The sequence below is a fragment of the Agelaius phoeniceus genome, chromosome 11 (assembly GCF_051311805.1).
Source record: "Agelaius phoeniceus isolate bAgePho1 chromosome 11, bAgePho1.hap1, whole genome shotgun sequence".
Classification (NCBI taxonomy): Eukaryota; Metazoa; Chordata; class Aves; order Passeriformes; family Icteridae; genus Agelaius; species Agelaius phoeniceus.
The window spans coordinates 6648957-6671494 of NC_135275.1; the positions used below are offsets into that span (position 1 = coordinate 6648957).

Genomic DNA, 22538 nt, shown 5'->3' on the forward strand with positions numbered 1-22538 from the left:
CAAAATTTGAAGCTATTTTAAAAATTCTATCCTCCTTACAATTTATACTTGTGGCTTGTTTTCCTGATGGAAATATTTTTGGCCAGGAGACCATATTTAACCTACATTAAATACCTATTTAAACTAAACAGCCACATAAGGACTTCTCCCTACCAAGAGCTGGACAAATCCTAAACCTTACACAATCTCCCAAGGGATGACAGCCAGTTTTCTATAACAATGTATTGATGCCTCAGGTTTTAGCTTTTATATTTTTCAGATTCTGTACTGCTTTAGTGTGTAGTTCTGAGCTTCATATAAAGGGATGGTGAGCTCTCTTCACAGAGTAGCTGGACAAAACAATTCCTCTCCTAGCTTGGGACCAAGGACTACCACCCAAATTTCAGGCCCAAGAGCATAAACAACGTGGACTGAAGAAAGAAAAACAAGAAGGATGGGACTTCATAACCTAAAGCTGTAATTGGACAATTAACTGCAATATGCAAATGGAGCAGAACTGATCAAAGTGAGTGACCCCATGAGTGGTTGTGCATTTTGTGATCATTTTGGTTCACCTTGGGTGCAGCCCTGGCTGGGCTCTTGTGCTGCCCTAGGTGGATCCATGGAGATCTTTCAATAAATCCCTCCTTTATTCTTTAACTCTGTCTAGCCTCTGTTCTAGGCCAGCCTTCACAAGGCATCAGTATATTCCCAACCCCATTCACTCACCACTTTCATCAAGTAAGTCCTCCTCGTCATCCCCGTCATTGTCCTCCTCCATCGCCTCCTCCTCATCTTCCTCCTCCTCCTCTTCCATATCCTCCTGCTCCAAGTCCGGGTCCAGGTCCGGATCACTCCCTGAGATTGACTCGTCTGACATGATTCCCAGTGGTGCTCCTTGTGCATTACCTGCTCATGTTCTACCGTGAGGCAGCCCTGCAAGGACACCAAAGAGGAACGTGAGCCCAGCAAATCCCAGCCTTTGAGCCCCAAGGCTCAACATCACAGCAGCATTACTGCACAGAAAAAACCAAATCAGCCTTTTAAATAACAGACTTAGATATCAGACAAAGCACAAAATCCTGTGGAGAAAACAGATGCTGCAAGAAATGGATCATAATGATACAGGCCCAGCATTGAATAATCTCCATCTCTTCATTGGTGCCCTTGAGGAATCTTCCTGCTGAAAAATTCCTGGTATCAATGCCTGATTATTCAGAGATGCAAAAACTAATAAATTATGTGAATAATTTCAAAACACTACTATCCAAAAAGAAAGCATACAAAAAAGGATCAGTGTCAGCATCCCCTCTGGATACCTGTTACCCTGATCCCTGCAAACACCATCACAGTGAGCAGATGTGGCTCAGAGACAGAAAGCCCCTCCTGCCTCAGCTGTACCCACTGCAAAGGTCACCCACCTCCTCACCATAGCCTGGCTGAAGTCTCTGATCCAGCCACACAACAAAAGCACTGTTACCTTCACAATTCGGGCAGAAAACCACAAAGATCCAGTTGTAAAAGTTGAACTCCCATTGTAAAACAGGGCAAGAAGAAAAGTAAACACAAAGAAAGAATGGACCAGACAAAATTTGCATTTCATTTCTCTTAAGGAGAAGAACTGGGGCTGGCTGTGCATAACTTCTCTGTTACATCACTCCAGTGCATTACAGCAGAAATTGTGGTAGACCACAAAAATAAAGCCTCAAGAGAGGACCAGGGCAATCACCAAGTCACCAGTTTATCTGTTCAGATCATGCACTGTCACTTCTAGTCAATGATGGGTACTCCTGAGCACTCCTCTTCCATACACACAGAATGATCCTAGAGGAGCCATGTAAGATGATGAAAAGAAACACAACCAAGGAAGGAAACTAAAGAAGGCATCTTGATCTTAAGGAACATAAGCAAAGGATGTATTCAAAGATCAAGCTGCAGAAGAATTACGACCCACACATTCTCCAAAACCTTTAAAGAAGGATGAAGGAAACATTTCCTCATCACTCACTTCCCACTGCCCCCTACTTATACCACATTTCCACTGTAAACTATAAAATGTTTGAGAACGAATCAGCCACTTAAAAACAAACCTAAATCCCAAACATCTAAGCAGATAAGGCAGTTCAAATATCTGTAAACACTTAAAATTTCATTTAATTTAACACTTAAATTTCATTTTCAGCTGTGTTTCAGCAGTTACCAGATTAACTCAGAAACCTGAAGGTTAAAGACAACACCCCTGTAGCAGGGCTGAAAATCTAACTGTCTAACTGTTGAGTATGCTGAATTATTCCAGTTCAAGTCATCAGCTCCTGCTCTGCCATTGAATAACATTGAAGAGTGTCAGAAAAAAAGTAAATACAGGGAAGAGAAGGCATTGCAGAGACTGGCTTTGGAACAGGAAGCCTTTCACTACTCAGTCCCTGGAGCTCTTTACCACCAGGCAGAGACAACTGAAGTCCCTCCACTAGTACACGTGTCACACAGAATAAGTTGGCTTGGTCAAGCAGATGGCAGAAAAGGCCAAAACCTGAATTAGCTCAAGTGGAACTGTGCCAGTTTACACAAGCCAAAGATATTAATTCAGCTTCTGTGGTCTGCAGGTACAAGCCCAGTTGCTGTCAGGCTGCTGCAACACGGTCACCTCCAGCATCTCTTGTTTTCTGGCGTCTGGTGACTTCAATCGAGGGCTGCATACACAAAGCCATCTATTATCAGAAGATTTTCCTAAGAAATGTTGTGCTAAAGTCTATGTCTATTTCAAAACAAGGTCTATTTCAAAACAGTGGCTTATTTTTTCTTTTACATGGAACCAACCAACCAAAGAAACACAAACACTGCTAATACAGCAGGAATGAACTCTCCTCTACAAACAGCAAAAGCAGAAGTGCTGTAATGTCACTAAATGCTCCAGGTCAAGGAATGACACATGATACAGTTTCTCCCATCAGTATCCTCCTGTGTGTCATCCTCTCATGTCCCATCATTTGTCCCAGAACCTTAAAATATAAAAAACCCAAATCAAAACACAAAACATTCTCTGAAAATTGTTTAAATGCAAGGCTATGGGTCCCTGTGTCTTAACAGATAAAATCAAACCCAGTGGAGAGCAGCTCTCCCTCAGACTGGAGCACAAAAGGGCTCGAATCTAAGCTTTATTTTTGTTTAGCAGTAACTAAACGTTCTGTATAAGCCAACTCCTGACACCTGCTCGGCAGCCCCGGCCATATGCAGGGGAGTTAAACAGAAGCCTTTGAAAAAACTTAACTAAATCTTGCAGAGCTGGGTGAAACAAAGATGGTTAACTGCTCCGTGCCCACTGTCGTGCTGCCGTCTATCTCTGTCCCTTCCCCTCCCTGGGGCTGGGTCCCGGGAGGGCTCCCGCCCTGCCTGGTGCCAGCAGGTACGCGGTGCACAGCCCAGAGCCTGCCCTCGTTTCTCACACCGATCTGACCCAGTTCGGAGCCTCCCACCAAGGGGAATTACACAACAGGGCCAGATTGTGGCTGCCGCTACTGTTTTATGGCTGAGTTATTCCAACCTGCCCCATCTCCTGCCTTTGCAGACGCAGGCACTGTGCTCAGTGTTTAATCGCTGGAGGAAGGGCACTTTGCGAGAGATAAACTGATTACCTGACACATCCCCGCACGGGATGTGAGCTCAGGAGGGTTACAGCTCCAAGAAATCCCAATCAAACCCGTTGCACCACCCTTACAGCAGATATTCAGCCTTCCAGCACAGTGCCTCAACAGTGGTGAGGCTGCTGAGAAACCGGGCTGGGATCTTAGGGGGAAACACTTGGAAAAATTCCTCTTGCTTACTCAGGGAGGAAAAAAGAGCTGTCATGTTTATCCTACCCAGAAGTTAAACCCTGCAATCAACTGCACATCAAATTAACATCCAAGACAGCCTCTCTCATGTATTATGTCCCGTCTTTCAACAAAGATAAAAATAGTTCTGAAGTTTTTTGGGCTTTGCTTTTTTAAGGTAGAACACCTCAGATAGTAAGTAAATGCCATGTGCTGATTACTGCCTCCTCCTCAAGCCTGCACAGAAAGGAGGCCCACTTCTAGGTGAGGAAACCTTGAGAATTTGGACACATTTCTTTTGTCCTAACGTTTTTCTTTCCCTCTGCAAAGCTTTAAGATTACTTCTCACATATAAAGTTGAGAGAGAAATGTGAAAGCAACTTTTCCCCTTCTACACGATAGTTGTTCACAGCAGAGTTGTGCATGCCACGAGCCAAACTGTTAAATGAAACTGCAGTCATCAAGGGATGTGGGGACTTAGGGCATTTCTGTACATCACTTTCATCAGAGGATCCACTAGCACTGTAAATACTAAACCATTATTTAATTAACTATTACAGATATCATCAAGTAAAAAGCAAGGATGCAGGACAAGGCAGAATAGAGTCCTTCCTCACTTGAGGAGAAGGAGCAGGGTTTCCCTTACCTACAGAAACCCACAAAAACCAAAGTAACCTTACAGAAGCTCTTTGCCCACTACAACACAAGCAATTTAGGGACAGGACATGCTCATTCCTGAGTACACAACCATCCCATACAAATCCCTTCAGAAAGGGCAGGTTTAACACTAATGCTGCTCCAGTGCTGAACAGTAAAGAGGATTCCATCACCTCTCCAACCTCCAGCCAAGCCCAATATCTGGGACTCATCAAGATTTGTCCCTTAAAGCCTGTTTTGTAACCAAGACTTCACACTGGCCACTGTGGTGCCAGGCCATAGAAACAGGATCAAGCTCCCTGGCAAATTGCAAGAGGATTTGCACAGACAAATAAAACACATTTTAATAAAAACAGATATTTCTAAGTCTGTACTGCATAACGCTCTTCACTGTTTGTTACACAGTCGTGTTTTATGGAAACAATATTTTCCTTTTCTGTTTTTCTTTTTTGTTGGGCAACAAAAGAGTAAAATGGTTGATTGGGGACATAAGATTCCTCTCAGTGCACTCAGCTCACACACAAACACTCCAAACTGGACATGTACGAGGGTAATGCTGGTTCCTTGGGGGAAATCTCATCTGTGTGTGTGTTAGACCACTACTAGCACCATTCTGGTACCTCATAGGCAGCCTCCAGTATCTAGCAGAACATTACCATAAAGCACACAACTGCATGAGTAAAGGAACTATGAGCTTAAGCTTCTCTATGACAAAAAGTCCTGTAACAGTTTGCAAGCGGTAACTTGCAATGTTATTGCAAAATAACAATTAATAGTTCTCTGTTCCACTTCAAAATCTAGTTAGAAATAACCTGAGATCAGTGGTTTTGAACAGTTCGAGTCCAACAAGCACTTCAAATTCTCTAATTTACATTATGCAACGTATTAAAACCTCTATTAAATTATCATGTAAAAAATGGTATCAGGGGAATCACCTAAAAGGATAAATATTTTTTTCAAAAAGGAGACAACAGTTTTACTATAGTAGTCCAGCAGACCTCTATATGCTTTAAACAAAGCAAAGAACTGTTTCCTGAAAAAACAAAAGGAACTTATTCCCCCCAAGTTGCATTTAAAGCCATCCTTAATTGATACTTTGTGATTTAGATCCCTTCCCCCTTTGCAGCCTGAGACTGTAGAGAGTCCAGCTATGCAGTTTCTCTGCTGTCACTCACAGCTAACTGGTGGCCACAGGCTGCTGTCTGGGAAAGAAGAAAACAATTCTCCTCCTTAATTTTATCTTGTTCAAATCACAAACAAACTAAGTAGCATTGATCCCCTCTAACTGATGTGTTCTCCACAGGAATATTAAACTGAAGGGAAAAGAAGCAGCCTGTGAAATCATAAATTGAGGAGCATCTGCTTGTCCTGGACCACTCTTCTGAGGAAGGCAAGTGTGCTTCTCCCCATTCCACATAAATATTGAACAATGGATCTGGTCTTCATCCACACTGCATGTGAGTATTAAGGAGCCCACTGTGATTTGTGGAGAACAGGAACTGAGAGCAAAAAAAAAAAGACTGCTTTTAGAAATACATCCATGTATCAGTTTTGAGAGCGTTGCAGGACCTGCTCTTTTATTCTCTCCAGGCTAACAATCTCCCTCCAAAAAGGCACCACAAAACTAAAACCAGCCTGAAATTGGCTGTTCCCTGACAACACGAACAACAAAAGCTGCTGCAAGCAAGTGTGGGAGAAATGAAAAAAAAACCCAAAACAACACAAGAAAAAAAACCCGAAAAAATCCATAAAATCAACCCATAAAGAAAGAAAAGGGAGAGCTAATCCTTCCCCTGTGCTGACATGACAGTGCTAGCACTGAGAATGTGACAATGAACATTACATAAGGCCTGGCTCCCACTGCGATCCGAACAAAAAGAGCCAGCGTGAGTCAATGGCAGCATCTGCAGCTCCTTACACAACCTGAGCATCCAACACCTGCTGTGGGAGCAGCCACAGGGCCCTTCTCTCCTGCACCTCAGGAGGCATGTGGAACACCCCACTGCCAGCACTGGCAACATTTTGTGACCCTTAAAGAGAACCTGAACTCTCCATAAGATGCCAGCATTCCCTTCCCCACAGACCTTGTGAGGTTCTTCACCTCTGGATACAGCCAGCAGAAATGGGCAAATGTTTTTGTGTTTGTATTTATGTATGTATATCTAGATAGGTATATAATTATTTGCCTGATCACTGATGCGTTGCTTCTAAGGGCAATTTTGTTTAATCATATTAAAGCAGAAATTGACTTCCTATAAGTCAACTCTCTCCTTTCAAATACTCAAAATGTCCTTACCAGTGGACCATCATAGAAAAGCAATTTGTTTGTTACTGCATAAAATTCAGGCTACCTGAAGTAAGAAGCATGTGATCAGTTTTGCTTACAGTAATTACTGACATCTGGAGTAACACCATCACAAACTAACAAAAAATTTCTCTTACTTCACAGAATCTCCATCAATGTTTTTAGCTTTGTCAAATTCTATATAAATGGCACTTGCATTACCTACTAAAGGAAACTCTCCTTCCCTGATCACTGTTTCCTTCAAACAGCATTTCAATGTAAAAGCCACTTTTGAATGTGTTTTTAGATGTTTTGCCCATGCTACTACAGCTATAGAAAAAACAACCTGTGTAAGGAGTAAAGCCCTAAGAAAATATTTCAAATGGTGGAGAAAACTCTATAGTAGGGCATAGTGTGTCAGGATTCCAAATTACATTCAATGCATTTTATCCAGCAGATTAATTTGGAAAATTCTTGCCTACCTTGCATTAATGATAACCATTCTCAAATTCCAAAACATAAGTTTGAAAAGTCAGCTCATGGGAGAGGTGTGCCAAGCCTTCTCTTCGTGAACACCCAAACTATGTCAAGATATGAGCCAATTCCCAAGCAGGAAAGACAGAGATAACTGAAAGATCCCTCTGGAACTTAAGCTCTTGTCATACACAGGTGCCAGAGAAGAAGTTATGTAATAAATCAAGACTAAATTACATAAACAGAAGCAGTGGAACAGAGAGGAGTGAAAAGGCACGGAGCTATTCCCCTCTCAAGGAAAGATCAGTCACTGTCACTCTTTGAAGACAAGCTGTGGCTTTGGTGATTGAGATATGCTATGGCTCACCTCCTTGAAGGGTATCCCTCAGAAACAGACTGGGATAGCTCATAAACAATGTCTTCATCTTTCAGGATGAGGAAAACTGCAACTTTTCCAAATGTTAAAAGGTCTAATTTTATCCTATTTTCTCAGTATCACCCCATGCACACACACTCCTCTCTTTGCCTCCCAGAGAAGCACATTTCCTTACAGGGGAATGATTCACTGCCTTCAGCTGTGTCCCTGCCCAGGAAATGAGCTTTCCCACCAGCAGCAGCCCAGGGCAGCCCACCATCCCCTGTGAGACAGACACCAGTCACATCACACACTGGCATCACCAGAACACAAAGTCAACACAACTTAACTCTGCCTTGGGTCACAGGTCTGCATTTCAGCACAAAGAATCACACAGGTCTGGGAGCTTGGCTTTGATGCCTCATCCTTCTCCCTCTTCAAAACTGGACTGAAAATCTGAGGTTCTGGTTTATGTAGTAATAGAAAAAGGAAGGATTCCACAAAGGTTTGTTCCTCTTTATTCCCTACCCCACCTCCAGCAGTGATAATTACACCAGGGATGAGGAAGTATTACTTATGCCACCTAAGTTTACCAAAGAAAATTGAACATGAGCAAAAACAAGAGGAAAACCAAAAAATCATCTTGAAGTAGGAGGAAATGGAAATAAACAGTTTTGAACTCATGTGATATGACAATTAGCATATGTTAGACCCAATTTGCTGCCAAGCAATCAGACATTAAACTAATTTTTATTGAATTCCAACATAGATTAAAAATCCATTAAAGGATTAAAAACTGTCAGAAACTTCTTCCAGAGTCATTCCCTCCCTGCAACATTGCACAGTGATGAAAAAACCTAATGTTTAAGTGCCACTTTTCTGCTAGTTTTGAGAACAAAGTAACCAAAATCTCTTGATTTTTGCCTTTCCCATTAAACAGGTCAAAATAAAACATTTAGACTGATCCTTATCTATCCTGCACAAATACATCTACTTTAATAACACTGACACTATAGGCAGCTCACATGGAAAGCAACTGGATGAAAGAGTCTCCTGTGGTTCTGTCCTTAGTTATGGAAGCACCACTTTGGTTGTGCTTTGCTGGCTGAAAACTTCCCAATGGTTTGGACAGGCCTGAAAGGGAAAACTGTCTCTCCCCACAGAGCACAAATAACCCAACACACTGCTGAGGGGATTGTTTGGATACACACAAAAATAACCCCAATGGAGATAATAAATATTATTTCGCAAAAGAAACAGAGCTATGAGTCTCATGATATGCATATTATATGTTTAGCTTATAAAATTGTGAGTATATATGGCTCTACATACTGGAGTTTACTTCCAAAAGAGCTTTAAAAGCAGCACAATGCAAGCTGGGCTAAGGAGGTACACAAATATTAGCAGGAAGATAATCTATCCTGAGGGAGACCATACCCTTTTGGTAAACATATCCAACTGTCTTGTCCCAATTCATGCTAAACAGGATATTAGCTACCAACCAGCACAAGCACACAATGTTAAGCCAGGAAGGAGCAACTGAAAAGGGACATATTAACAAATTACTGTAAAATACCATGTGACAAATAAGCACCACAACAACCATCCAGAGAAGTAGCTGCTGGCTACCAAACATAGCTCTTTTAGAGTAAAAATGTCACTACCTCCCAAGTGTATAAATTGACTTAACTTTTTTAAATGTCTTTTGCAGTACTTGTTCTTACCAAACACACAATACTGTATATTCATCCCCACACAGAATCCAAAATGTTACATTTCCAAGATTCAGAAGCAGAATGACAAAGAGCACTCAGCTGTGATGCAGCCAAAACCCACAACCTTCTGGGTATTCCTTCTCTCAAAGTTAAGAGCAAGTCTCAGTCAAGTGCTTTCCCCAAATGACCACTTCTTCTATCAAAGCTCATTTAGCATTTGCAAATTCTGCCTGACTGGCAGCTATGCACAGTGAGCAAGAACAGAGGGAACAGTAGGAAAGCCAGGTCTTCTCCTGTCCTCTTGACTTGTTACCATCCCAAGTGAAGGCAACCATGTGTGATAAGAAGGCACCATCCCTATGCTCTGATGCTCTTTCCTCCTCAAATACAACAGAAATGGAATGTCTTGCCTCATCACTATTTACCTCCCCCTCCTTTTCAATTATTAGTTAGATTATTGAATTATTAGTCTTGAATCATGGAACTGTTTGAGTTGGAAAAGAGCTCTAAGATCATAGAGTCCAAGCACTAACCCGGCACGGTCAGGTTCACCACTAAGCCATGTCCCCAGGTGCCACACTGAGGCATCTTTTAAATCCCTCCAGGGCTGGTGACCTCACCACTTCCCTGAACAGCCTGTTCTGATGCTTGACAACCCTTCCAATGAAGAAGTCTTGCCTAACATCCAATCTAAACCTCCCTGGCACAACCTGAGACCATTTTCTCTTATCCTGTTGCTCGTTCCTTGAGAGAAGAGACCAACCCCCACCTGGCTACAACCTCCTCTCAGGGGGCTGCACAGGGCAATAAGGTCCCTCCTCAGCCTCCTTTTCTCCAGGCTGAGCCCCCTCTGCTCCCTCAGCTGCTCCTCATCTGACCTGTGCTCCAGACCCCTCCTCAGCTCCCTTCCCTTCTCTGGAGAAGCTCCAGCATCTCAATGTTTCTCTTGCTGTGAGGAGCCCAAAGCTCAGCCCAGGATTTGAGGTGCCTCAGCAGTGGCCAGCACAGGGGACAGTCACTGCCCTGGTCCTGCTGGTCACACCAGCACTGGTACAAGCCAGGTGCCACTGACCTCCTTGGTCACCTGGGCTCATGTTCAGCCACTGCTGAGCAGTGCCCAGGTCCTTTCCTGCCAGGCAGCTTTCCAGACCCTCTACCCCAGCCTGTAGTGCTGCAGGGGGTTGTTGTGGCCTTCCTGCCCTCCAGGAGATCAACGCTCCTGCCCACACTGCAGGTGTCACCTGCAAACTCACTGAGGGTGCCCTCGATCCCCTCATCCAAGTAACTGATAAAGATATTTAATAAATAGGTGTGACCCCAATCCCAAGCTCTAGGGAACCCCACAAGTACCCAGCTGGATGTGGCACCATTCTCTCCACCACTCTGGGCTTGGTCAGTTTTTTTGCCCAGTCATTTAACTGAACTTGCTCATTTATCTATTGGAGAAATTCTTGATTATTATTGATTTGGGCTGAAATAAGAAAATTTTGTAACTACAACTCATCTTGATGGGAGATTTTGGGTACAGTTAACAGCATTCTTTAACAGAGAAAACTAATTACATTGCACTTCCAAAGGAGATTTACTGGCAATGCTGTAAAATCTCAATCAACTTCATTCATAGTTGTCCCCTTGCTAGGAATGAAGGAGGCAGATGACAGAAGTTAAAGACTTTCTCATCACAGTAAAGGGATAGATGTTCACAAAGAGGCAGAGTATCTCATTCTGTTAAAATAAGCATTTCACTGACCAGAAGTATTGATTTGATTGAAATATAAGATCTCCTCTCTTGCTTTTTGTTAGTGCTATGGTAAGTACAGGAGGAAGGAAAAGGCACCTCTAAACAATTTTTTGTAAGGGAGGAAAAATATAAATTTTTCTACAGAGTCTGTATGACTAAGCAGATCACCCACTTCTCCTGTGTTCTCTACTCATTATCTGGGTCTTACTTCTCTCAAGCAGTTGACTATTGTCAGTATAAAATAAACAAATTCAGATCACAGACCTGAACTATTCCCATTCATTGGAGAACAGGATGTGAAGTTATGGTTGACAGAAACTTAAAAATGCTGGCTAGGGTGAATCTTACTATGCATTGTCCAGAATTAGGAACTCCCTCCCACCAAACAAAAAAGCAGCTTCCTGAGGAAATTCTTCTCCAGAGATAAGAGGATTACATACCAAAACTGGGGGAAAAATTAGGAAAAAAAATTTCTCTTCTGGGATAACAGCTTTTCCCCAAACATCTGATCTCAAATGCACTGCTTCAATTCCAAATCTTCTCCATTTCATGCAACAATCACCTTGACACCCAGTTTTCAAGGCAGCTGTTGCTCCCTATTTAGAGCCTGTGTTACACTTCATAGCTAAGCACAAAAAGGCACTGGTCTTGTAAGGTTTATTTCTTGGTCCTGTTCTCTAAATTCCTTGACACCTATGGACAAGGAACTTAAAATCCAACTGATGTCACCACTCCTACAACAATTTCTCAATTTAAGAAAATATTCTTTGTTCCTGCTATCTCCTCCACCCCTACAAAAGCTGATTTTCCTTACTTCCTATGCCCAGAAGCTTGTGTTTGGCTGCTGAGGTGCTTTCCATAACCTGGGCACTTGTTTTAAGGAAGGGATATACAGCTTTTGCACTAATTCAGGAAAGGAGAAGCCACTGCTTTTTCACACAAGTGTTAAGTAGCAATGCTGCAAGAGTAATCAAACCTCTGGGCAGTTACATTACACTGGGAATGCTGTTCCTTTTGCTTCCATCAGAGAGTGATGCAAATAATAAATGCAAAGACTGAATAAAAAAGCACACTAAACAGAAGATAGCAACCAAACTCTGATGCTAAACCTACCAATTACAGAGACAGAGACGTGCCTTGACACTGACAGAGAGTTTTCAGATTTCACAGGCACCAGAAGGGTAATAAACATTTGGCCTTGATTAAATTACCCATTTTCCCTCTTGCTGACTGCAGCCTCCCAGGCCTCGGACACATTTTCTGCAGCAGCTGCTCTTTTCCCAACTCACACACTGCTCCCACACTGTGCCAACACAACCCCTCTGTGTGGCTGGGCAGCAATCTGATTCAGCTGAAAACCTACCTGGAAGCAAAATTCAGTTCCCAAATGTGATCTACCACAAAGTTGCATGAACAGCTTTGTGAGCACAAAGGGGAAAAAAAAAAACAGTGAGAGGGTGAGAACATGCAGCCCTGGGTATGGGCTGATCAAGCTGGAGTCACTGTCACCAAGGCCATGCTCTAAGCAGCCAGACACTGCTCCAGTGCAGGGGACACACAGCATTTCTATTTGAGAAAGTGAGATGGTCCTTGTGATAAAGCTTTCTTGCCTTCAAAACTCCAGCCCAAAGGATGGTGCATGCAGCCAAAGTGAGACAATCTTCTCAATTGTCTCTTCGAGTAGTCAAGGCATCACTATGTGGTTTGTGTAAATTGGTTCTGAACTTCATTTTGCTGGACTTTTTCAATTGATAAAAGCAATGCAATTGCCACTCAAAGCACAGAAATACAAAGTATATCATGCAGTCAGACACCCTTGCTGTGCACATCTCTCTCCCCACAGCAAATACTCTTAAACTGCCCAAAGCTCAAAGCAAAATACACCTCCTCATGTAAATCCTTAGCATGGAGCATCTTAGTGAGAGCCTCTGTAAACAGGTCCTTCCATGTGGGCACCAGAAAAGGCAGGATAAGGCTGTTTGAGGGAACGGGAAGAAAAGCTGTTCCAACCTTGAGACACTGGTAACCTGCACTGACAGAAATTTCTCTGGGTCAGGGCATGTCCCCTCCTAAATGCACTCAGGGGGATTTGTTAAAGGAACACCTCTATGGGGTGACAAAGGGAAGTGATGCAATCTGTACCATGAGAAGAAATGGGCAATTTCTTGAACCTCATGAGAGGAATTTACTTTGGCCATAATGACCTCCCCTTCCTGAGATCAAGGGCTGATTTTTACTACTTGAATAAGAGAATCACTTTCTTTAGCCCTCTGCCTTTCTTCATTTTCTTGTTGTATCTTACTATGTCTGGGATAAGCAGATATTCCTGGGCTGTCCTAGAACCTTTCCCCAAAATGCAATCAAGAGCCACTGTGGGGATCTGGCCATAAATACATATAGGTGTATGTAGCCTCTCATGCACATCCCTGTGTTTGCCTTGTGTTTGTTTCACTCAACACTTGAACTTCACCCAAACTGTTCAGGGAGACACAAACACCCTCGGTATGAGGTCCTCAAAGCCTTCTCTCATCCTTTCTTCTTACAGAAATGCAGTTGCCACTCCAGAGACCACTGCTCTTAGTCTCAATTTTCTGACCCAGGCCACAGGTAAACTTTTTTACATTCTATAGCTTATACTAAATAATGTGACAGCCAAGCATAGATAAAAGTGAGAAGAGAAGTGACAGGTCTCCTTAATGACCATTAGAAAGATACCTGTCTGATATAGGATACAGGAGGAGTTCCAGCACATTAAGACCAAATGAAATTAAAAAAATCTGAAATCCTTATCTCCTGAGTTCTACAATCTCCTCCAATCCCCAAAATCTTATACAGACTCCCTGACAATTAACTCTGTTCACCTTCAATCTTTCCTGCATAAAGCAACTGTAAAGAGAAGCCAGCAGCTCATTGTGGGGAGGGAGGGAAGGTAAAGAAACTGTTTACTTATAACCACTTCTGTCTCTCTTCACTGCCTTCCTTCTCTTTGTCAGCAAAATGGGTCAGACAAGATAACAGAAAGGAGAGCAAGAAATGCAGAGGAGACACACCCCCTCCAAGCTGCAAGGAAATTGAAAGATAAACAACTTCCCTCAACAGAAGGATTTACCTCTAAGTCTTCCTGCACAGGCCAGCCCAGGAGTGTAAAAAGAAGAATACAAGACCTTGCCAAAATAATAAAATACGTCTTAGAGGGGAAAACATAACACTTGGCTGGAAAATGCTCCAAGGTCAGCAGGACAGCCTCCTTCAGTGATAAAGGAAGTCACTTCTTACAGTGCTGACCCCTACCCAGATGTCCTGAACAGACAGATTACATCTGATGCTTGCTGGAACAAGGGCTGGTGTAGGCACACATTCCCTGCAGAAGCTGATGGGGTGCCTGGGAAAGGCCACCCAGGACAACCTGCCCTGAACAGAGCATCCAGCTCCTGCATTTCCTCCTGCATTTCCCACAGCGCTTGCTCTGACACATGACTGGGCATGCACCCATCCTGTGATGGGGAAAGGATCAGGATGTCTGGATAGGTGCCTACCAGGCACAAGCTGCTGTCACAGCCAGATTTGCTTCCATTGTGCTTCCAGAAGGGTTTAGGAAAACATCCCAAACCAACTGTCCACAGAGAATCCACAGACAACCAGTAATCTCCCTAATGGCCAAGGCAGGAGAGCACCCATGGATTTTTCCTCTCTACATCCTTCACTCCTTTGGCAGACAGAACACAGCAGAAACCATTCCTCTGGTGGACAAGGGACACACTGATTTCATACTACCAGAGACACACAAGGCACTGCATCCTTATGCATCCACACCCAGCTACCTCTGCCAGCAAGAGCACATGCAATTTATTCCCCCAATGAAAAAGCAATTTCTACAGAATGTAAAGACTACTCACTACTGGGGTAAACATCTTCAGAGCATATTATGAATTTTTTTTGAGGAAAAACACTGGGGAAGATATTCCAACCACTTCAGGAAATGAAACAGCCACCCCTGTCCTTCCACATACAGCCCCTTCCTCTCCCCATTACCAAAACCAACAGTGGTTCCCAAAGAAAGAGATCACAAATATTTGATTTCATTTAAGTACATGGTACATACAAGCACATTTATTCCCTCAAGAGAAAATGTACATTTAATAGATTAAAAGGAGTGCTGTAAGAGAACAACCACCACCACCAGATCCTGTGAGTGACTCTAGCACATGCAGGAAGAGTCTGAACACTGGGTGAGATCTGTTTAGCAAGTGCCAATGCCCCTGCATTTGTGTGCTGGCAGGTACACTCGTACATTTACGGAGCATTTCCTCACCCATATCTTCCAAATGAAACTCCTTCCTGACTTGATGGCTTCTGGAGATTGAGACATCCTAATTTTCCTTAATACTTATAAGCATCTTCCTAATGTCTTCAGTGGTTGATCACAGTCACTGTTAACAATCTGTGCCTCTTTCCTAATTTGAAATAATCTTTTTAAACCCAAGGCACTGGCTGCTATTGTATCTTTTTCCACTAAATTAAAGAGCCTTTGGTACACAGCCTATTCTGCCCAAAGAAAATTGAGAAACTTTTAAATACCTTGTGATAAGCTAAACTAATTGAGCAGTTCAAGAAAAGTTTTATAATGGGCAGTTTAATCCCTGAAATAACATTGAACACTACATCTTTCTTGTCTTTGAACATCTCTTTAAAAACACCAACATTAAACCTTGTCAAAATACTCTGCAACTGATTTCACCTCTCTGTCCTCATTCAGTATTTCCTGTTATTATGAATGTACGTTAGTATTTAAAAATTAATTAGCTTATTTTAAGCTCTGAGGACTCACTGCCATATATCTGCTCTTCTCCTGCCATCCTTTCCAAGGTCACTGGTTTCTGGAAGCACAATTCTGTATTCTAAACCTACAGCCTCCAGTCTTTCCCATAACATGCATAACATGCCTCAGCTCTATAAAAACATTTGGTCATATTAAACCCAGTTACCCAAACAATTCAGAGGACACTGTACAGCTGCTGCTCCTTCTTCATGCTTCACCACTCAGGCACAACCTTTACATAATCCACAAATTTGAATAGCTCTAATTTCATGTTTTCTTCCAGGCCACTGACAAAATTACTACAAAGCTCTGGACCTACTATAAATCCCTGAAAAAATCCTCCATTCATATTCTATTTTCCACATCCACTGTTTTTAATCCAGTTGTTGACTTATAGCTCATACATGAAACTGTATCTGTTGAACAAGATTCACTTTTCAACAACACCCTCATTGACTGAAGCAGTCATGGGAATACAATTACCACATAAATCCCATTTGTAAGTGTGTTTGATACAAGAAATTTAATTAGAATTTTTTGATCTTCCAGAGCACTGCTACTCCCCAGCCACGTAACAAAGTCTCTTTTGCTTCACTAATTTTGAGTAAATCCCACCAGCAGCCCTCCTCAATCAATTCCTTTTGGAACATTCCATTTTCCATGTTGACTCAGCAGGCAGGCAGAGCACCTGTGCTCCACTATCCACTCCCAGGCTTTGACAGGTCCACGGATTTTGCTTGGTTTGGGGTTTGGTTGGTTGTTGTTGTATCAGCAACAAACAGTGAGAGCAACTCACATAAGATAATACATTTTAACAACCTATTTATTCTGGATTCAACAACTCCAAATATAATAACCCACACTTCACTAACGCTGATCTTCTGGGTAAGACTGGAGAAACTGGAGAAAATCTTTGGTGAATTACCATGTCTCTAAAATGTCATTTCCCTAGTTCTGTTGGGCTAGAAAAGTTCTCTTCACAAGAATTTTAGATAAAAACTTTCACTGTGAAGACAAGATAGTACAAGCCAAAATTATGTTACTTTCACCATGTTTCAATTTCTTCCCATCCTGTGGTTGCCCTACAAACTCCTTGTACCCGACCAGCCAGGTTCTGCATTTCTGTGGTCAATTCTGCCCTTGCACAGCTCCACTTCTTTGATAATTAGATCAAGCTAGTTTGCCACAGAGAACACCAGAGTAAAGTTTTCTGCCAAATCACTACAAAACCCCTTTAATTGCTTTTATAAGTTTAGTGCCTGTCTTATATAAAGCATGTTGTTTTGCACTTGCCTCGACCAAAGTCCTCCTGGTTCAGTGTAAGTTTCAATGTATTTGTAACCCAGGAAAGCACGTGGGCATGTTAAGTAGAAAACCAAAGGTGGAAAAGCTCATCTGCCATCCACCAGCATAGAAACAGTTACAGTGGCAGAACAGAAATTTTGTTAATATGCTCAATTCTTGGCTAACTCCTACCAGTACCATTGTGCATGCCTGTGAAGAGAAGGAGGAAAGAGTAATTTAAGTCATACCAGCAAGCAGCTAGTTCATCTCATGAACTCTCCTCTGCTTCAAAGAGGTGCCCAAGAAGCAAACAGTAGCTGCACTTTGCAGCTCAGAAATTCCTCTTAGGATTTAGGGCAGTAGTAGAGGGCACAGTTTGTATGGTCTGAATGCTGCACTCTGTGTTTATACCACAAGCTGCACTGATTGCATCTAAGAGACTTCTTCAGCCTGGTTTCAAAGCAACTGGCTAAAGGTCTTCCCCTAAAGATTTCTGCATCTTTGAATGAGATCTTCGGTCATGAAGTTATTCAGCACTTTTCCCCAGCACAGGATCAATATTTCCTCCAGACAAGTGCCTACCAGCCTTTACATCTCTCCCGATGCTTGAATAACTGACTGTCACTAACACCAAACTTGGATCATTCTTCCTTTCTTTCTTTGTGCATTTCAACTTGCAGATACACTCTCAGAACAGCAGCTTTGGGACAAGCTGACAGGCCGCCCCAGAGGGCTTCAAATCACTGCTCCTACTTGCAGGTTTTAGAGCACAATGAAAAAGCTGCCATGAGCTCCAAGTGATGGATGTAACACTTCAAGTGAGTCACAGACACCTTTGAAATGCCACAAGATTTTTGGAGGTGTCAGACTGACCCCAACTCCAGCATTACCACTGAGTAACAGCAAGATTTCAATTACTGCAGCTGCTCTAAGATTGCAATAGCACTGAATCAGCCTTGCTCACAGGACTGCACAGAAATTCTGCTACTCCACATCAGGCATAAATTGAGTCAATAGCGCATCTGACCTTTAAAAATTTCTGAAAGGTTATTTTCTGTACCTTGAGATATTTTTCAAAGTAACAAATCTTATTGATGTTCTTATGCAGTTTTACATCTGCATGAATGAAAGCAATATATACTTCTTCACCTTTTTATTCCCCCTCAAAACTTGTTTCAACTTCAGGTATACCAATCTGTCAGCAAATGTGCAGTTGGCATTTGCTGGTTATCACATAGAAAATACTGATCAATAACTCACTATTATTTAGAATGGCATGCCACCAGCTAGTTTTAAAACATGATGACTTAAAAAAACAAACAACAAAACAATACCACCACGTTCTCAGAAGCTCAACCAGCTTCTAAAGGTGCCTATTCAACAAATTTTATCTTCTCATACCAGCAAGAAGCTAGTTCCAGTAATTCCACCTTTTCTTCTCCCAGCATATAATGACACTTGATTTCATCAGCTAATTCTGACCCTTTCTCAAACAACAAAGGGTTATTTATTATTTCATCATTCCCCTTCCTCTTTAAGATTGTTTCTTAATAAGCATAAAACCCTAAAAATTAAATGTGAGGTTTCTAAAAGTTAACAAGAAACAAAATTTTCATTCATTGTTTCAAATTACCTATGAGATTCTACACAACTCTTCTTCTGTGCTGGCAAAAGTACTCAATAATCACTGATTTGGGTGGCAGATCTCTCTATACTCCAGCTCTCTATAAATTATTTTTATATAGCTAAAATATTGCTTAAACACAACAAATTCTTGTCTTGAGATGAGCATTCTCTGACACAAGTTCAGCTGTAATTAACTCAACAATCAGGTAAATATAATGCAGAAATTATTTTGTGTAAGCAGAAAACATGTCTAAAAACTATATCTGTACCAAGGATCTAGAAACAGTAAACAGTACTTAACCTCTGCAGGAACTAAGTTCTGGAGAATTAGGTTTAAAAGAAGAGACTTTGTTAGCAGAGAATATTATCCCACAGGGTAGTGTCTCCCAAAAACTTCTAGGCACCCGATGGAAACAAGTCCAGAGAAATTACAGGAACATTGTTGCATGGTAACTAACAGCACTCTTAAAAACCTTGTACCCAACTGTTTCATTCAACTGACACCCATTTTCACCACGTTTGAAAGCACACTTCCTCCATTGTTACATTCTGGATTTGATCACATGGGAACCAACTCCATCCCCATGGGAAAAGCTTGCCACTCCCATGCTAGCTCAGTCAATGGATACATCTCAAAGAAGTGTTTCAAAGGACAAAATCTGAGAAACAAAGTGAAGGCAAGGCAACAGGCAGACCTGTCAGCTGGGAACTCAGGATGCCTGGGACAGCAGAAGGACTTAAGAAAGGGAGCCAAGGGTCATACTAGTGACAACTGGAATATGTGGAGAAGGATGGAACAACTGCTGCTCGGTGCTGCAGGGGTGTGATGTGACGTGTGCGTACCCACACATGTGCGTGTGCACAGGAATGAGGCTCTGCAGAGCTGTGTGGCAGCAGGGTGAGAGACATCAGTGCTTCAAATACATCCCTGCACACAGGAGATGCAGCACATGGTGACAGCACTGGGCTGTACCAGCAGGAGCACAGCCCCCTGACCCAGGGAAACCACGGCTCCCTGGCACTCAGCACTTTTCAGAGCCACTGCAAACACCACGGGCAGTTCTGGGCACCCCCAGTACGTGCCAGGCACTGATCAGCCAGAGTGGGTTTGGTGGAGGGGCACCAAGCTGCTTAGAGGGGCAAAGCTGTGTGAAGAGAGGCTGTGGGAGATCCACATTGGAGAAGAAAAGGCTCTGGGGAGCTGACAGCAGATCGGCTGGACCTACAGAGGGTCTGCACAGGGGCACAGAGCAGGACATCAGACACAAACTGCAATGGTGCAGGTGTGACCTGACCTAGAGAAAAGGCCTTTCCTTTCCTGGTGAGGACAGTCAAGCACCAGAGCAAGGACACACACTGACAAACTTTTTTCATTCAGGTCTTAAACCGTCCAAAGTCCTGGTCTGACCTTGGTGTACATCCCACTTTGAGCAGCAGGTTGGACTAGACACCTCTCGAGCCCCTTTCCAGTCTGAATTATTCCACAATGTCAACTTGGATCCCAGAGAACACCACAATGTCCTGTTACAGATTTACTACGCCAGGTTATACCTTTCAAATCTTCACTAAAAAGCCACCACTATGGAGAGGACACAAAACCCTTGCTGTTTGGTTCATCTCCTCACAAGAGCACGGGTTCCCACCCACGATCTACAATAGCCTGGAGTATCAAATCTGGAATTCCAAGAGATTTTAGAGGTGCAGAAGTTACCACTGTGTGCAGAACAAGTGGAACCCAGTGCCTAAACATTCAGAGCTTTTTTGGGAGAAGGTGGTGTTTACTCCGAGGCAGAAAATGTCACACATCCACAACAGCTCTTCCTTAAAGTAGCAACTGTATATTTCTTGAAAATTTCACATTCAGCACCTGCCCTCCATGAACAATCTCTACATTCTGATACTGTTAGGGCACAGGGTGAGAAGCTGCTTTGTTCTCTCTGTATATTCAGGGTCTACAGCTCCACACCTGGGAAAAGAAGCCTCACTTAGCAAACCAAAACCATGCCAGCTCCCACCAGGAGCACCTGCAGTGGTCTAAGCAGACTGCTTTGTTTTTATTCTTCTGCTGGGTGCTGCTGCCTCTAGAGCAGAGCTACTTAAATAAAGGCTGTTTATTCTAAATTAATTGATTCTGCATTGAAGCACACAGAGACACTCAAAAGGCCCATTACTCTAAGTCAGGAAGGGGAGCTACCACTTCAACCAGGGAGCAGAACATCTCAAACCAACACAGAAGTTTCTGCACTGATTTGCTCCTATAGGCTAAGTGATTATTCACCAAGTCTGATGCTTGCATAACCATACAAAGGATATCCAATGTTAACAGTTATAAAGACAAGCAAATGTAACCATCTTATTAGCATTAAAAAAAGGAAAAAAGAACTGTTACTTCCTTTTACTGTTTGGGTTTTTCCTGTTTAGTGTTTTGGGTTTGGGGTTTTTCTTTTTTGTTTTTTAAATCAAAATTCCCGCACCTGCACACAGACTGGAGGCATGTAGTAAACTTTTTAAAGCACCAGTTTTGTACCAATCGACTAAGAGACAGGATGGGATTTCAATGGAGTTTGCAAGCATCTCTCAAATGTGAGCACCGAAACATAGAGCCACCCAAAACCCATCCTCGGAGGGAGCAAGTTGAAAAGCTGGAGACAGGATCCGGAGAGGAGAGAGTAACAGGATCAGCAGCACCAGCTCGGCACACCGAGCCTCCCCTTCCACGGCTCACAAACAAGTCTCATGCTCACGCAGACAATAAATTATGACTTTGCATGTCCGTTTAGCAGTCCCACAGACCGTGTTTACCAGTCCCACAGATCGCTGCTGCTGGGCCACAGCAGAGCGTGACACCGGCCGTGCCCGGGCTCCGCCAGGCCCTTCCGTCCGAGCACCGCGCTGCCGGCACGGGCAGACCCCCGGGAGCCCCGGCACCCCACGGGGGGCGTGTGCACCCCCCGGCCGGCTCCACCACAATCACAACCCCGCTCGAGCCCCGAAGCTCGGCCGGGCGCGCCCTGGGCCGGCCGCCCCGCTCCCGGTGGCGGCTGCATCCTCAGCCCCGGGCCCGGCCCCGCAGCCCCCGGCTCCTCGCCCCGCACCGGGACCCGCCCCCCGGGCGGCCCAGCAGCACCGCCCCTCCGCCCTCCCACCCCCGCAACGCTCCCGGCCCCTCGGACCGCGGCAGCCGCTCCCCCGCCGCCCCCACCCGGCGCCCACCGCGGGTCGGGCTGGCGCCCCGCGCACACCCCCGGCGGGGCGGGCGGGCCTTCGCCGGCGTGCCCAGCCCGGCCCGCTCCGCTCCCATTGTGGCGGCGGCCCCGCAGCGCTGCACTCTCACCTGGGCGGCGGGCGGGGGCTGCGGCCCGGCGGCCCCGGGAGCTGCGGCCGCCCCGGGAGCTCCGGGAGCTGCGGCCGCCCCGCCGCCTCCTCCCGCCTCCGCCGCTCCTCGGGCTCCGCCGCCGCTCGGGGCCGCCCCCCGTCGCAGCGCCCGCCTCGTCCCCCGGGCAGCAACAGGCGCCTCCGCCGCGAAGGTTCCGCAGGGCGCAGAAAGGTTCCCCCCGGCCCGCGGGGTCCCGGGGCTGGAGCGGGATGAGGCGGGATGGGCCGGGATGTGGGGCCCCGGCTGCTGCTGTCCCTGCCATGGGCTGTGAGGAGAGCGACTGCAAGGGGCAACCTCCCACCGCCCGCGGAAAGCTGCTAATTAGCCACAGGGACCCGTGGTCAGTAAGGCTAAGTAGCCTCGAGGGCCTCTGCTCCGGGCAGGGACAATGAGGAGCTTACCTTAGCTCCGGGCCTTGG

At 44.3% G+C, this 22538-nt stretch overlaps 1 protein-coding gene across 2 annotated transcripts in view; it reads right to left on the bottom strand.

The window, feature by feature from the left end:
- RAD54L2 (RAD54 like 2) overlaps positions 1 to 22232 on the bottom strand; it is a 69099-nt gene extending 46867 nt beyond the window's left edge. For both annotated transcript variants that reach the window (XM_077184819.1, XM_054640193.2), the window contains exons 1-2: positions 22078 to 22232; positions 709 to 915 (exon numbers count right to left, since the gene is read on the bottom strand). In XM_077184819.1, coding sequence (XP_077040934.1) covers positions 709 to 859 — 151 coding nt within the window. In that variant the 5' untranslated portion in view covers positions 860 to 915; positions 22078 to 22232. The remainder of the gene's footprint in view (positions 1 to 708; positions 916 to 22077) is intronic.
- Positions 22233 to 22538: the final 306 nt, after the last annotated feature.